Below are 15912 nucleotides of genomic sequence, written 5' to 3' on the forward strand. Positions count from 1 at the left end.
GACTGATTATTGCTAGTGGGCCAGCACTCCCAAATGTATATGTGGGTTTTGTCCATAATTTAAATGAAGAATAATTTGAACCTTATTACTGAGAATTTGTGTTTTGATATCCTGCCAGCATAGCAATCTAAGCCTATGCTTAGGTCTAGACAGGAGACCAAATGCTAGAGAAACAAAAACTTATAGCCTGGGTATCATACATGCAAATAAATTCTACATTTGCTGCAAAGTCCAGTGAGAGCACAAAGAGAAGAAAGAATCTCACTCTGTCACGTTGCCATTGAATACAAAGACACTTGCTTACAGAATGGTATTTAGATGTGCAACCACTCATGTCAAATCTCTCAGATTATTTAACCAACCATCAGCCATTACTTTATCAGCTGTGGACTTACCTTTTAATCAACCCCCGTGCAAGAAAATTCTGATAAGTGCATGGACAAAAATCTATCCCACTGTGTTTCTTTTCCAGGCTGGAAATTCTGATAAACAGCTTTTTGATCAATAACTGTTGTCTAAACAGCCAAAGGCTTTGCTTTAGGTAGTTAGGCAGGGCCACAAAGAATTACAGTTTGTTGCTGTCATTGCAATGATACCATATGGATAATCCTTTCCATCGCTGAGCAAAACAAAATCTGGCAAACCTTATTGTCAACTACTACAATTTTGAAAGACAAACTTTTTCTGACAGTTATCTATACATCATATAAACTTAAAAAGTCTTGAAGAATCAGTCAAAACTTACTCTATTATGATTTCAGATAACATTTTAAAAATTAGAAAACATTTGAACCCATATTAATTAATAAAATACAATTACTTCTGGAGGATTCATCAGGCCCTCCAAGGTGATGAAAGAATAGGTCAATTTACAAAAAATAAGCTTGTAAAGACTTGATCCAATCTGAATGTTCACCTTAACTGTGAATTATGGTCTGTTTTCAGTCAGACCCATAAAGTTCACTCCTTTTCAGAATCTGAAACTGAAAATTATGTGCCCTATGACTATGAAGAACGACAGAAGTTACTTCAAATACTTAATCTCTAAAAAAACCTCTGAAAGTTCAAAGGCATATCCTACCCTTCAATATTCAATGGAGGTTGCACTTTAAGCCTTGCACATATTCTCCCCCAGAGAACACAGATTACTTTCTGACATGCCAAATCTTGAAAGATATGAATGGCTGGTATGAAAAAGGGAGACAGAGCTTATGCAAAAAGGGGCACAGGTGGGAAAGAACATGGAAAAAGAAGGCTTTAGAGAAAATGATCCAGGCCATGGCTGCACAAATAAAGTTATATTTACACAGGTATGTAAAGGAAAAAAAACCAGAGCGCATTATCATAACCCATAACCCTTGCCCTAAAACAAAACACCTTAAATTAGTCTTCCAGATAAGAGAAGTCCTGCTTCAATTTAAAGGAGAAGCTGAGTGACTCCTTGTATCATCTCTTTCAGGCAATTTCCTGAGGGTTTTCTTCCATTATGCATTACTTGGCATAAACTCAAATAAATTTGTGTACAGGTAAAGCACCAAACGTCCTGCTTAGTTTCACAGAACCAGGGAAATTGCTCCTGAAAGATGTTTCATTCAATTCTTACTTCATTTTTTGCACACAATCACACATAGCATTTTTTAATATCATATTAATTCATACAAAGAGGAGAAAACTGCACATGAAGAAATGTCTTGCAGCATGCAAGGAGTGCTGCCTCTTGTTTAAAATAATCATCATCTACCTAGCTTTTCATTTCAGGAGTTCCACACTTTTTTCAAGCATTTCTATCAACATGCTTTTAAAGTATCCCATTCTGCTAGGAAAAACTTGAGTTTTACTTAAAAATATTTTCTGATCACTGGAGTAATTCTAGAGTCACTCTCTATACACTAACACTAGAGTCATTCTCTATACTTGCTTATGATTAAATTAAATTCAATCTAAAACATTAATTCCTTCAGTAGGACATTCAGATCTAAATCTCAGTCACTCTACTGCCAACCTCTTGCCAAATCAGAAGTCTCATTTTTTTCCTCCCAGGATGCTGTTATGTATATTTAAAGAAAAGAAAACAAATCCAAACCACCACTTTTTATAATAATAGAAAATTAATTTTTACATTTCAGCAAATATTAAAAAAGCTAATTTGAAAAATGACCAGAAATTGTATTATTAGGAAGAAAGGCTAGAAAGCTGTATTCATTTGCTAAAGATGTACACAATTGCATAATCAAAGAATTTTGTATGCTCTTTGTACTAATCATTTGAATAGCAACAATAGAAACATAATTTTTCATTTTAATCTCTTGAACTAATTTTTAAGCTATAAAATATATATTAATTGTTTAATAGAATTAAAATATTTTCTTTAAATAGCTAAGTTCCTTGTTGTTCTAATTTGTGTTACGTAGAAATATACATGAGTAGGCCTGTTTTTATTATTTGATGAATTTTAATTTACAGCTCATTCATCTAAGGAATTAGCTTTTCAGGTCTTGGGGAGTCACTTTAAATTTGAGGATTAAAAAAGAAATTTATAAAAAAAGTATATATATATATATATATATATGGAAAAAAAAATAAATATACATATCTGAATTGAGAAGCAGAAAGACATTTGAGTGACTGTGTCCTGGGTTGGCAGGACAACAGGACATACAAACAGCATATAGCCAGCCCAGGACAGACTGCAACCTCTGGTTTGGATCCCTTCACAAGAAGATATAATAATTACCCACATTTAAACTGCTAGTTAAAATGGATGCATTGATTCCTTGCAAAGTTTCCTTAGAAACACTAGACTCCTAAGCATAATCTAAACAGACAGCTGGGTCCACCCTTTATGATAATGTGCCACACAGCTTTATTAATCTGACCTTTGGAAACAAATGAGAAATTTTATACTGCCCCACCATAATTGTTAGTGACAGGCACTTTAGCAGCCTGTAATTTGCACTCCACTGTAACACCTACTTTCAGTTATGATGTAAACCTTAACAGGATCTGACACCATCAATCATGTTCTGGTGTCTAAGGCAAGTGACAAAAGAGCATGCTTGGAGTAAACCAGAACACGACCTTAATGATAATGAAACATATCAACCCTTGCTATTCAAAGACAAAGGCAAAAAAATGAATATTGCAATTGTCTCAACCAGCATCTGAATGATCCACAGTGCTGCAATAACTGGGAGTGAGATTTGAGGTGGAAATTGTGTTCAACAGACTCATTTTTCAAGTTTTTCTAAGTTCTGATTGTCCAATAAGTTGCTTGCAAGACTTCTTTTATAGGAGAAAATATGTTTCTCATGCATAATCAATAGCATTCTGATGAAAACTATATGAATGCAAAAATTATTTCTGTTTAAGATGGCATGAGTATCAAAATTTCTTCTATGTAACACAAATGCATGAGATTTTTTCTACATAAGCGTTCTTAAAAGTTTATGGCCTATAAACAGCACAGAAAACCTATATGCAAGTTATGTTGATAGCAATCAGTGTTATAAATATGCAATTAAAACCAGTGGCCTCACACCTGAATCAAAAGGATACCCATTTACAGGTATTTATTGAAAAAAAAGTAAATTAAAATAGAATTTATTTTTGAAATACCAGTATTTATTCAGATCTTTTGCTTCTGAATGCTATGTATTCCTCCTCAACTCCACTTTTTCTTTCATGACAACCCTTTCTCAACTTTAAATACTTCTATGAATAGTCTAATTGTGTTGTCATCTTATTCCAAAAGTTCCATACCTTCTGGGTGATTTCTCATGGGCATCTCTTCACAGCACAGCCAACAAACTCCAGCTCTCTCCTCACCCACCTAACCCACTCTTTTGTAGCACTCATCTTCTTATTGGACACAGCTCTGGCCTATTAAGGGCAGGGCTGTTCCTAATCTTTGGTGATTGGTACAGCTGCAACTCCTCAGGTGTGAGACTGCCTTCTGCACTATCTTTATTTTCTTACATTCTATCCCTCCACATAATTGAACTACAGCCTACATTGGATTTTAAATTCATATCTAAAAAAATTATTCTAGAGCATGTAAAGATCTCTGTGGAGTTAAAAAATTATCTCTGTGTATATCTTTTCCAGTGATATAAATACCATAGTCTCCTTTCTGTGCAGTAACGAGGTATCAGAGCAGACTATTTTATATAAAGATGGAGATAATACTGAGATCTACTGATAAAGCAAAGGTTATGCTACAGGCAAATAAACCACAATAACAAAAGTTGCTTTCTTCTAGTACAAATTCTAATATATATTTTTAGCTATTACACGGTATACTTTTTATTTACAACTAAACCACAAGTTTTTCATTTAATAGCATTAGGACAGTTTCTGACACCCATTTTGCTTTTTGAAAATCTCTTCTAAAAGGAAAACTTCAAGTTGTTCAGATAGGAAGATTATTTTGCTTCAGCAGTCTGTTATACAAAATGTGAGCTGCACTTTCTATCATTCTCATTTGTTTCTTTTTGGTCATAATAATTCCCTGCTACATCACAAATAGTGTGAAACTGCCTGCTCCACATGGCTATTATATGCCAAACTGAACTAAGCTATCTGTGGTGCTGACACAAATCATATTTTGCTCTTCATTCTGAGAATGAAGGCTCTGCAAAGGCATAGAGTACACAGAAAAGGTAGATAATACTTTAAACCAGCTAAGCTTCACAGGAAATGACCCATTTTACATTTAGATTTCCATTGTTAGCATAATCAAAGGAATATTCACTACATGTGAGAAACATGGCATGCATAGCCTACAGACATGCATAGACTACAAACTGCACTACTGTATATATATATCTGTATTAAAGAACCCAAGAATACTTTTTCTGTGAATTTAGTGCAAACCTTCAGTGCTCAAGAGTTAATTCAAATTACCTCATATAGCCATCTGTGGTTCATGTACCACTTTCAGGATGAAAGAGGTAAATGAAAGCCATTATTGAAAATACACATTGTCTTAAGCACAAAAAAGAATCTAAATATATAAAACTACAAAGCTTTTAGCATTAATTTTTTACTTTAAAACCTCAACATTATTAATAATAAAAGAATAGACTAACTTAAAGTCAAGTCACATTAATTAGCTCTTCTCAGCCTACTCCTGAAACAACACAAGAAATTACCCAAAACATTTTCACTATAACATTCAAGTTAAACAGTAGCTACACTTATATGGAAGTTAAAAAAAAAAATCAAACTGTATTGCTATTCAAAGTCTTTTGTGGGTCACACAACATTAAAATTCAGACTACCAATGCATTTAAATTTAAATAACCAAAATTGTTACATTCATCCTCTGAGTGACTTCTTTTAAGATAGTAAGGTCTTAATAGGAATGAATATGTATTCCAGTCAGTATTCAGCACTCCCCTCCCCTGCCAGTGCTGAATCTCTTCTCCACTGTATCTGTTCAAGTTAAATGTTTGTGCACTACGGAGAGAAACTTCATGAATACCACTGAACTTATTCTCTCTTGTCAAGTTCACAATGTCTGCTTTGAAGTAGATTTAATAATTTAACAGAATGCGACTTAAATTTTAGGAGGACACAGATGAATGTTTTACAAAAAACAAAACAGGGATACCAATCTCTTATGTTAGCTCTATTATCCTACTACATGAGGAAATAACCATTGCATCTCTTGTTGGAATAGATATTCATATTGGAGAAGAGTTCTTGTATGGGATTTTGACACAGACCATATTTTTCCCTTCCAAATTTCTGAATGTCATGAATATTACATATGAGAAGAAAACCAAACTCAGATGTACATTTTCCTGCTGTAAAGAAAATCCAGAGAAGAAAGAAATTATTTGTATGTATAACTCTTAAAGCTGCTAACAAGTCAGGCACGAAGAATTTCATCCTTTTATGTATGCAATAGACACAGTTGTAGAATATTTTTGCTTTCATATTTTCTCCACTATCATTATATATACACTGTTACATAACATATATAGGATCATTTTTATATAAATTATACATAATAAGTATCACTAATTATCTCTGTAATCATTATCAGAATATATGTTTTAAAAAGTGGTTTTAAAAGAGCCACATAGTTTTAAAAAGTGGCAATGGAAAGTAGAAATAATGGATAAAAGTGGAAATAATGGATATGCATTTAACAAAAATTAAAGATGCATCTGATTATACCAATTGATTTTTCAAATATACACTGACAGCCGTGAATTTTTGCATAATTAAAAATTTCTTTTTTAGTCTCAGAGCAAAAATGGACTTGGAAACATTGCAGCCAAGCAATATAAAGATGGAAATAACTCCTCTGTGAAAATGCAGACATAATTTGTAAGAAAACACTCAAGAAACTCCATGTGATACTGTTCCTCCCCTGACACTAACACAATAAAACTGCAGACAATTTTTCACTAGTATGGAATGTAGGTCTAGAATTTATCTTAAGGTAAATGCTGCAATTTTGTAAAATATATGCACCATGTTGTATTCACTTGTTATTACTTTAGCCTTTTTAATTAATTTCTTGACAAAGATAAAGTGTGTTTATGTTTACCTCAAGATAACAACTGGTGAGGCCATATTTGTGCAGTTTACACTGTTTATGTCCATGGCATTACAGTGGTAGCAAGTCTGACCAAGTTAATGTACAAATACTGTGCTGTATGGACAGATAGATATCAAAATTGGATTTCAGCACTGTAAAATATTGCTTTGCTTAAAAGAAATAAAACATTTTCATAAATCTCTATATACAGTAGAGACCTTGCTCTGGGTGTATACTTTCTGTGTCAGGTAATTACACTGTTACCAAAGATACTACCTAGAACTGATATCTGACACTGATTTACACACTTTACTTTCTAAAAATGAGCTTCAAGTATGCTGAAAAATAAACTCTAAGATTAACTGTTACACTAAAATTATTTTCACACATGCATACATTTGTTTATTTTAAATGCATTTCATAATCTGAACTGATTCAGACCTTATCATTGTAATTTCTATAAATGTTAATCATGGTAAAGCCATTCCAATATAATAATAAAGAAAGAACACTCCAAAGCATTCAGTTAATAACACTATGTCTGTAGATGTTTTGTAAGAAAGGGAAAAGAGAATTATTCAGGTGCAAAACAGAACTCCATTTCTTATGACAATTCTTAAGTAACAAAGAGATTTGAGTTTCAGTTGACCAGGCCTTGGAGGAGAATGGAACAGGAAAAGGGGATGGGATTTGGCACACTTAATTCAAAAATCCTCATACAACTCTTCAAAGTTTATTCACACAGGTAAATTAGAACATAATGACAAAGAAAAGAACTCCAGAACAAAAACCATAGGTCAGATTGGACAAAAATTTACCAACCTTTTGCTGCTACACATATTCTCTAAAATACTACATTTTTTTCTGAAATGTACTGATCTAGTATAGAAGCTACCAGAGCATAACAACCTAAAACATTTGTCAGTTCAGTCCAGGAGGATTGCAGTTCAGATTCTAACCACACAGAATTAATAGAGGTCTGTTGAAAAACAAATTAAGAATAATTTGTTCCATTATTTTAATATAATAATTATATTATTAATCTATCATACATTATTACATACAATATTATAGTATAATGTTTATACTTATTATATTAATATAATATTATTCTAATTATTATACTATTTTTAATGATGCTTGAGTAGACAAACTGAATCACTGGATACATTACAGAATGTAATGAACTGTATTTTTTGCCACAGTTAATGGTTTTAGCATGAAAAAGGACGATGGTATCATGTATTCTGCATCAGAACATGCATAGCTTTGTCCATTACCAAAAGTAATAACTAATAACAGACAGACATATTGCAGAATAGATCCAACAGTTTGTTTACCCACTGGCATTTGAGAGTATCTCCAGACACAATTTCCCCTTTACAAGTTATTATTCAAATAAGGCCTTACTGATTTTGTCCCTTAAATACCCTAAATTTTAAAATTTCTTAGGCTTTTTTCCATTTCTTCTTGTCTTACATTCATGAGTGCATAGAAAAAGATTACACCAATCTGAGATTTCAGAAAAGACCAGGAATGTTGTGAAGGTACGCTAACTATTTAAAGAGGAAAAAGCAAGTAAGATATGCAGGTGATGCCTATATGATTTCCTCTCTAATTTTGATAGCTAAAGATTAAAAAAAGGAACAGATGTTTGTTAATGATATCAGAGGAGTCAAGCAATATGTTCATAATCATAGATAATTATGTTTTTGAAACTAATTTGTGAGTCAATAATGGTATTACATTCAGATTATTAAGGTAAGCATAAAGTGAGAAGTATTGAGTACAATTAGAAACTCAAGTTGTAATTAAAATTATGTCTGTCAAAATTCTCTAAATGGTTGAATTTTGAGTGTTAGTGATGTTCAAAGCTCATATCAATAGTAGCTAGCAAACATTTTAAAACATCCTATACAGCTGGTATGCTACACCTCGACAGGTGCTCTTAACTAAAGTAAAAAATTCTTCAAATTAATATCATTAAAATTATTTGCATGCACACTTTGAAAATGTTATGAAAAGTGTATATTTTCCAAATCTTAGGTGGAGCACTTTTTCTATCTTTCTAAAGGTGTTCTTTAAGTTGCTAGAAGTATTAGGCAAAGTTACACTATTGTATCATTGCTCAATATCAACACAACAACTACCTTACTCTTGGCCTAAATTCAGACATTTTTCTGATTTTGCTGGTGGCTTTTTAGGAATATATTATGCATTGTTTCTCTATTCTGAAATATTTTTTTTTAATTCTCAACAAAAAAAAAATTATTGTACTGTAATTCAAACTATTACTAAGCTTAGGGACTGATCTGAAATGCTACCAGTTAACAAATATTTTTGTGTCTCATCATTTCCTGTGTTCCAGTGTTTTTTCTGTGAAAAGGAATTGAGATGCCTTTAAGATTTGGCAAATAGTTAAAATGGGTCAACCTTCTGGTACTTCAGAAGTAAAATTTTTTCAGAATAATATTGTCAGAAACTATTTCTACTTTAAAGTTTATAACGTTATTTATTAAAAGCACAATAGTGTCTCCAAAGTCAAACATAGGCTGGGAAGAAAATTCTGCATATTGCTTAAATGTAACAAAATTTCTGATGCTTCCAAATCATCACAAAAACTTTCTATTTTATCTTCCACTACAGGTTTGGAAACAAAACATTCTTTTGTCTGAAGGAGTTAACACTGGAAAACAAAGGTAAGGAAGGTCAAATGGGACTTCAAGCTAGCAATTAAAAGTTAGCAAGGTTTGGTTGGTAATTGCCTTGTTATTTCTTTCACATCACAGAAGTATTATAAAACTAATTTCATTTGTATTTTGCCCAGGTGATAATCATTTTCACATAAAAAAAATTCTCAGAAGAATAAGGAAGTTTGCCAACATACATTAAAACTGTAAAAGATTAACGTAGTGTTTTACATAAAAGTAGCGTTGCTTTTCTCAAGCAGCATACAAAAAGATCTGTTACCTGTTAAGTAAAACAGGAAAAAGAATATCACAGATCAGAAAGAGATGGGACTAGTGTCAGAATAGGGGGTGTTTGAGTATTGGCTTCTATTCTGGTGTGACTGACTTAGAGGCTGAAAACAGAAGCAACAGATGGGAAAAACAAACAGTTCAGAAATGTATCAGGAGAAAAAAAATGCTTGAGAACAATAAAAACATACTTACTAAAATAAAAATAGGAATCAGATGTATTTTATAGCAATTCTTTTATAAATTAGTTAAAATGAAAATTCATAGGTATTTATAATGTAATAAAAGATGCAGAATGCTCCTTTATACTAATATATTGATCCTGCTGAAGTCAAAAAGCATTTGACTTGAATTATGCTGCAATATCCTCCCCTCTTAAAAATGCAATCCAATGAAATTATTCACAAAAATTAGATACTGAACTACTGACTTCAACAGAAGTTATAAGGTACAACAGAGACATCAGCTTTTCACTTGCTAATGATGAACTTGCCCTCTGAATTATGAGGACAAGATTGCTTCTGAAAGCATCAGAACTGTTAAGAAACCACAGAAAAATTTTTCTCTTTTGCCATATGAAGCGGCTGAAATATGTAGAGTGTAAGAAATATTGTTAGAAACCCATCCCAAGAAGTTGAGGAAAATTTTCCCATCTCAGAAGAACATATGCAGAGCACAAAACATTTAGGTACTGCATACAAACCACAGTTACTTGTTGACAAGACAAAAATGCTTATGCTGAAACATTTATTTAGTCCTGTTTCATCTGAACCAACCAGTATTTTAAGTAGAAAGAATTTTAAGATTTTATATGCTGTAACTGAAATAAAAATATCTTCCTGAAACTTTGAATTACATGGATAAAGAACACATGAAAACAAATAAATTCAAAGAATATGAAAAGAGAACACCACAAAAAACTCAATAATAAACTCACCTCAAAATAGCATTATGCAATAAAGTATATCTGTAGATATATATATGTTTCAAAGACTGCTCTGTGCATAATTAGTCTTCCAGACCACTGAAATCTTCCAAGTTGAATTGTCAGTTTAGGCAGAGACAAACATATCTTGCAGGAAGTTTTGTAGGTTAAATATTTCCTCAAGTGATGTTACAGATAAAATCACAACAAATTTTGTGCAGCTCAGCACCAATATCACTGCCTAGCTGGAGAAAATGGATATCTCCCTTCAAGTAGAGTTTAATGGCTTCCTTTTGTGGAAGGTGTGGACAACACTTGGCAATCTTTTGAAAATTGTTTCCCTGGTTAGTTCACTAAAATAGCTGCTAATGAATAAGATGGGCACTTCCATCCAGCTCATTACTTTGTTCCTACTTTTACTTGTTGCTCACGTACATACCATGATGACCACCTGGCAATGGGCATGGGGTGGGGTGTGTGAGAAAGACGGTCAAATATCATAAATAACTGACATAAAACATAAAAATCCACAAAAAATGGCCCATTTCAGAATCCTTTAGCATTGACAAATAATTTATTCCTGTAATCTGATCTGAGTTGTCACAGTCTTTTTTATAATTTGTATTAAGTCATCAGACAAGAAAGCATTTTGAACAACATATCATGGATACACACACTACATCTAGAGAAGATTCACCTTTATATTGGATTACCTCTGAAAATAAAATTATAAATCACAAATGGGTGGAAAATAAAGGGGATTTTTTGGTTTAATTATTTTTCCCATCCACACATTTCAACCGAAGGACCACAGGTCGTTCAGATGATGTAAATTATGATATCATCATAAACAATCCAATTGTCCTGACACAGCTCCAATCAACCATCAGCTTTAGCTTGGCTTTAGATGCTTGTGTTTATCCTCCATGTGAGAGAAAGGAAGAAAATTGAGATGAATGAGTACTGTGATACACAAATAACTGAATTAAGAACAGCTAACTCGGGTGATATAATTACATATTGCTTCCTTAGCTAATAAAAAATATATAGGTTGGTTTGTCACTTAATTCCCTCCTCTCCTTGCAACATTTAACTGGTGCTCTTTCTCCTATCCTCACCTTGTTTCCCTTTTAAAGTATCTCATATCCTATCTCTATAAAAAACTAAAGTATCAAGCAAACAAGCTCTGCCACCACTGGCAATTTTGCTTTTCATTGCTTGCTTAGTAATTTCTAATGAAGAGGTTTCAATGGTCTCTCTCTTAACATACTTTCTTCTGGAAAAAAAAAAAGGTGTGAAATCTAATTTGAGTTTTGGAAGTCTTAATATTCTTGATAAAATGTTGTTTCTTTAACCTGGATATTCTATTTCAGAGAGTGCTTAGACACTGGCACAGAGTAAGGTGCAGTGAAAACATAAATTGTACACAAAGACCACCCACAATGGTTGCTTTGCAAGGCAACCTATTAAAGACATGACTAATTTGTGCACAAATTGCAATCACATCCAGTTTCAGATCTACTGAATGGAAAGGGAGAAGCTAAATTCATGGTACTGATGTTTTATGGAAGGATAATAACCAGCCATAGTCAAGGATGTGAACTTGGTGAGAAACTGTGCAACCCATCCCATCCAGAGTGCAGCAACCAGTGTTGTTCATCTCAGGGTTCCAAACATAGTAGCTAATACATTTACTTTCTAAATTTCAATCCCTTTCCTAAACATATATTTGTCATTTCAAATGCTAAAATACTTAGCAAACAATCCATCTGGATTTTTTTTTTACCAAAAATGAATGCTACCTTTGTGAAAATTATAAGAATGTCCACATTTTGAAAACAATTGGCACTTACCTTTATTTATTGAGCTTTCATGATTCTTTTCCTGCTGCAATTAAGAGAAAAAAAAACTGTATTAATTTCAGAATTATTTATCATAAAATCATAGACATACATGACCCAAATGAGACAGTGTAGTTCCTCCTCCATCCTGCTCCAAAGTAAAATCAACTACACTTTGCCTGATGCCCAAAGAGTCCTATATAAACCCATTTTTAAACTAGTGTTTTTCACTTTTTTTTCCCCTCTCACAATGACAGGGATTAAGTGCTGGAACACATAACCCAATGGGGCCATGCAGTCTCTGTCACTTGACCTCTGTCTTGGGAGATGCTCATAATTCAACTGCAAAGGCCCTGTAAAACTGAGATTTGCCCCATGATGTAATTTTCAAGCATGAAAATTTACTCAAGGTAGTAATCTGCCCCAAAATTTCAAACTTCAATTTTACACAATATTTGCTCAAAAAAATGCTCTTTATTTTGGGTATTGCAATTCTTCAAATATTTGCTACTATATAAATTTATGCCAGTAAAAATAGCATTAGGAATAGGCTAAATGCAAAACACTTCTAAATTTTTAAGCATTTTAGCTTTTGATAACAGAGTGTGCTGATTACCCTCAGTACTAATTGCAGTTTTATTTTACCTATAAACACCAAGGATTGTTATTACTGTGCTCATAACAGTTTCATTTAGTCTTAAAAGCATCCAGACTGTACATAGAAATCTATAGAAAGAAGTTAATACTTCTACACCAATACATATGTCCTATCTACTAATATTTTCTAATTCACAGGGACATGGAAATGTTTAGTTAATGTTAACTTGAGCATAAGGCCATCTTATCCTCAAACAAGTAAAACATATTGTTCCAATATTTTTAATTGTGTGAAATAATAAATAATATGGCTAGTGATGCAGTATTTTTGTTGTTCCCTGCAAACAAATCTTACAAATCTATGTCAATGATTCTTTTCTTGTTTCTTTTCAAACAAATAAGTGTATTAAAACTTGTATGCATTTGGAAAATATATCTTCAAATTTCTCCATGACTACATTAGAAACACTAATAAGATGTTAAAAAAAAAAAAGGAAAAAATTCATTATCAGTAAAATGTGATGTACTAGATACATTTTTAGTATTTCCTAAACCAAATGAATGGTATTTCCTGAAATAGTGGATATGATGTGCTGAATTTACCAGAATCAATTTTTATGCCATTCTGATTTTCATGGTATACTAAATTTAAAGCAATAGTTTTAGTATTACTGAATTTCTTTTGCATTTCATTTTACACGACAGTCACCATTTGGTTTAGAGGATCTGTCTAGTACTTTCTTCAAGTCTTCTAAAGGAAAACTTGCTTGCAATTTTTATTTTATATATCCTTAGAAGTCATGCAGTGAAACTTAGCCTTTAATAGGCCAGTGCAAACTCAGAGAATCTTGTTAATGATAAGAAACCTACGCTTATTAAAATATCAACCAACCACCAAGACTTAGAGTCAAGGTGTAGCCAAGTTGTGTTAGCATTTCAGATAGTGCAATTTTATGGGCTCCACAGACACTGCTCAGTTCCACAAAACTCACTAGGCTTTTCTCCCTTTAATTTGAAATCAGAAGAATGGAATTTTTTGCCAACAAAGCTGCAATAGATTCTTAAGACTTAATCCAATAACTGATGCTAGATCAGAGCAGCCTTGGAGGAAAGCAACATTAAAAGTCAAATACTGATATCAAAGGAGAAGAGAAACACTAATTAGAATGAGAATTACTTTTTAGGAAGAAGAGAATGCAACAAACTTGGCAAAGTTTAGAGTAGAAACAAAAGGATTTAGATGAAATTCGAACATTTAAAAAAACAGATTGCAGGGGTTTTTTTATTGAACTGTGTTAAGATTTCAAGGAAAGGAGGCGTTAACTGAAAATATCTTTTCAGACCTTTTATTTTCTAATATCTTTATTTCTTTAATTTCAGCTCAAGATTTTGGAGCAAATTTTCATGGCTTCACTTTCTCAAAACACTCAAATTTTAGTTCTGAGCTGCCATTCAAACTAGAAAAAAAAGACTTTCCTAACAGATCTAAGACCAGACTCAGTGTGATATTCCTTGGGCCAAGATGCTTGGTAGCAGCAAAGAGCACTCACATAGAAAGTCTCTATGCCTCAAGTTATTTCAAAATTAACCAGTGATTAGACTAGGTGCAACATCTCTGAACTCAGAAAATAGTTTTCTGTCAAGAGAAATCTTGCTAGATAAGACTTTTCAACAGAAAACACAGAGTTAAAAAATGCAGACAAGTTTATACTGAGGGTGAATTAAATCCAGATTCCTCCTTAATATTGAAAGATAAATTATGTGAAATATTTTCTGTAGAAAATCAGTGAGAAGCAATGAATTATGCTAGCCACCCAACGTTAAAAGCACCTGTAACTTAAAAAAATTCATTTCAGATGCTCAGGGAAATAGGAACTGCTCATCCTCATGGGAAACATGGTAACAAATAAAATTTTCAGGGTCCTGGAATGTGGGAGAGGTGAAAGAACTATTGAAATTTGCAGTATGGTTCATAATGAATAAATTGTTCATAATGAATAAATTGTTTATAATGGCATTTATTTCCATCTGCATTTGTGCAGTGGGCGAGGATTTTAATGCTTGTTGGCCTGAAAACAACAAAATTTTACCCGCTTATATTAGACAATATACGTGTCTAATACATAAATGTGCAAGCATCACAGTATTAAGTAAAACATATTTCTGTATAAACACATGTGTGGAGGACTTTATAAAACTACTATTACACACATTTCTGTTCTTTTTCTCCTGTACTGCATTATGATATATAAACAAAATATTTCTACCCAACATGTTAACAATCAAAAATGATATATAAATAAATTTTATATAAATACACACACAAACACACACACACACACATATATATATATAGATATAATCATTTATTTAATCATTCTGGATCTATGTTTCTAGAATGATTATGTGAACTACAATGCCATATTGGTACCTATTGATTTGTGCCATCTGTAACAGAACCAACCATTTTGCATTCTAGGATATTTTTATCAGCTTCAATATAGCAAAATACTTTTGAGTTTAACACTGTCCAAACAAATTATTCAGATAGGTTGAATCGCATTTTATGGCTCTGTGTTGCATTACAGTGTATCAGCCTGATGAAATGTATCAATGCAGAACATATTAGAACTGTAAAGAAACCTCTCCTGTGCCCAAAAGGCTGAATTTAAAGTAAACTTTTCATGGAGACAATGTCAGATTTTTTGTTATGTTTGTGAACTGAAAACTATCACAGATGGTTGACCATAAAAATTACTATTGCTACAAATCGTAAGTCAGAAACTATTTCCAATATAAATCAAATGAGGCTCTGCAAAGAAACTTATTTAAATATACACAAATATTTTTCCAAGGTATAAAAGCTCCTTTTCTAGTGCTATTTTTTTGTCTTAATACACAAACACTATCAACATCTCTTAAAACATTTTGATATCATTATTCAGAAATATCATGTTTGCTAAATAAGTTTGGCATAGTATCTTCTTATTTAGAAGACTTCACATTAGCAATAAGGGGTGT

The 15912-nt window shown here is 32.5% G+C and overlaps 1 protein-coding gene across 4 annotated transcripts in view; it reads right to left on the reverse strand.

Moving 5' to 3' along the window:
* FSTL5 (follistatin like 5) overlaps nt 1-15912 on the reverse strand; it is a 270900-nt gene that overhangs the window by 214633 nt on the left and 40355 nt on the right. For all 4 annotated transcript variants that reach the window (XM_077177257.1, XM_054632789.2, XM_054632788.2 and 1 more), the window contains exon 3: nt 12307-12340. In XM_077177257.1, the coding sequence (XP_077033372.1) occupies nt 12307-12340 (34 nt within the window). The remainder of the gene's footprint in view (nt 1-12306; nt 12341-15912) is intronic.

Source organism: Agelaius phoeniceus, chromosome 4, assembly GCF_051311805.1.
Source record: "Agelaius phoeniceus isolate bAgePho1 chromosome 4, bAgePho1.hap1, whole genome shotgun sequence".
Classification (NCBI taxonomy): Eukaryota; Metazoa; Chordata; class Aves; order Passeriformes; family Icteridae; genus Agelaius; species Agelaius phoeniceus.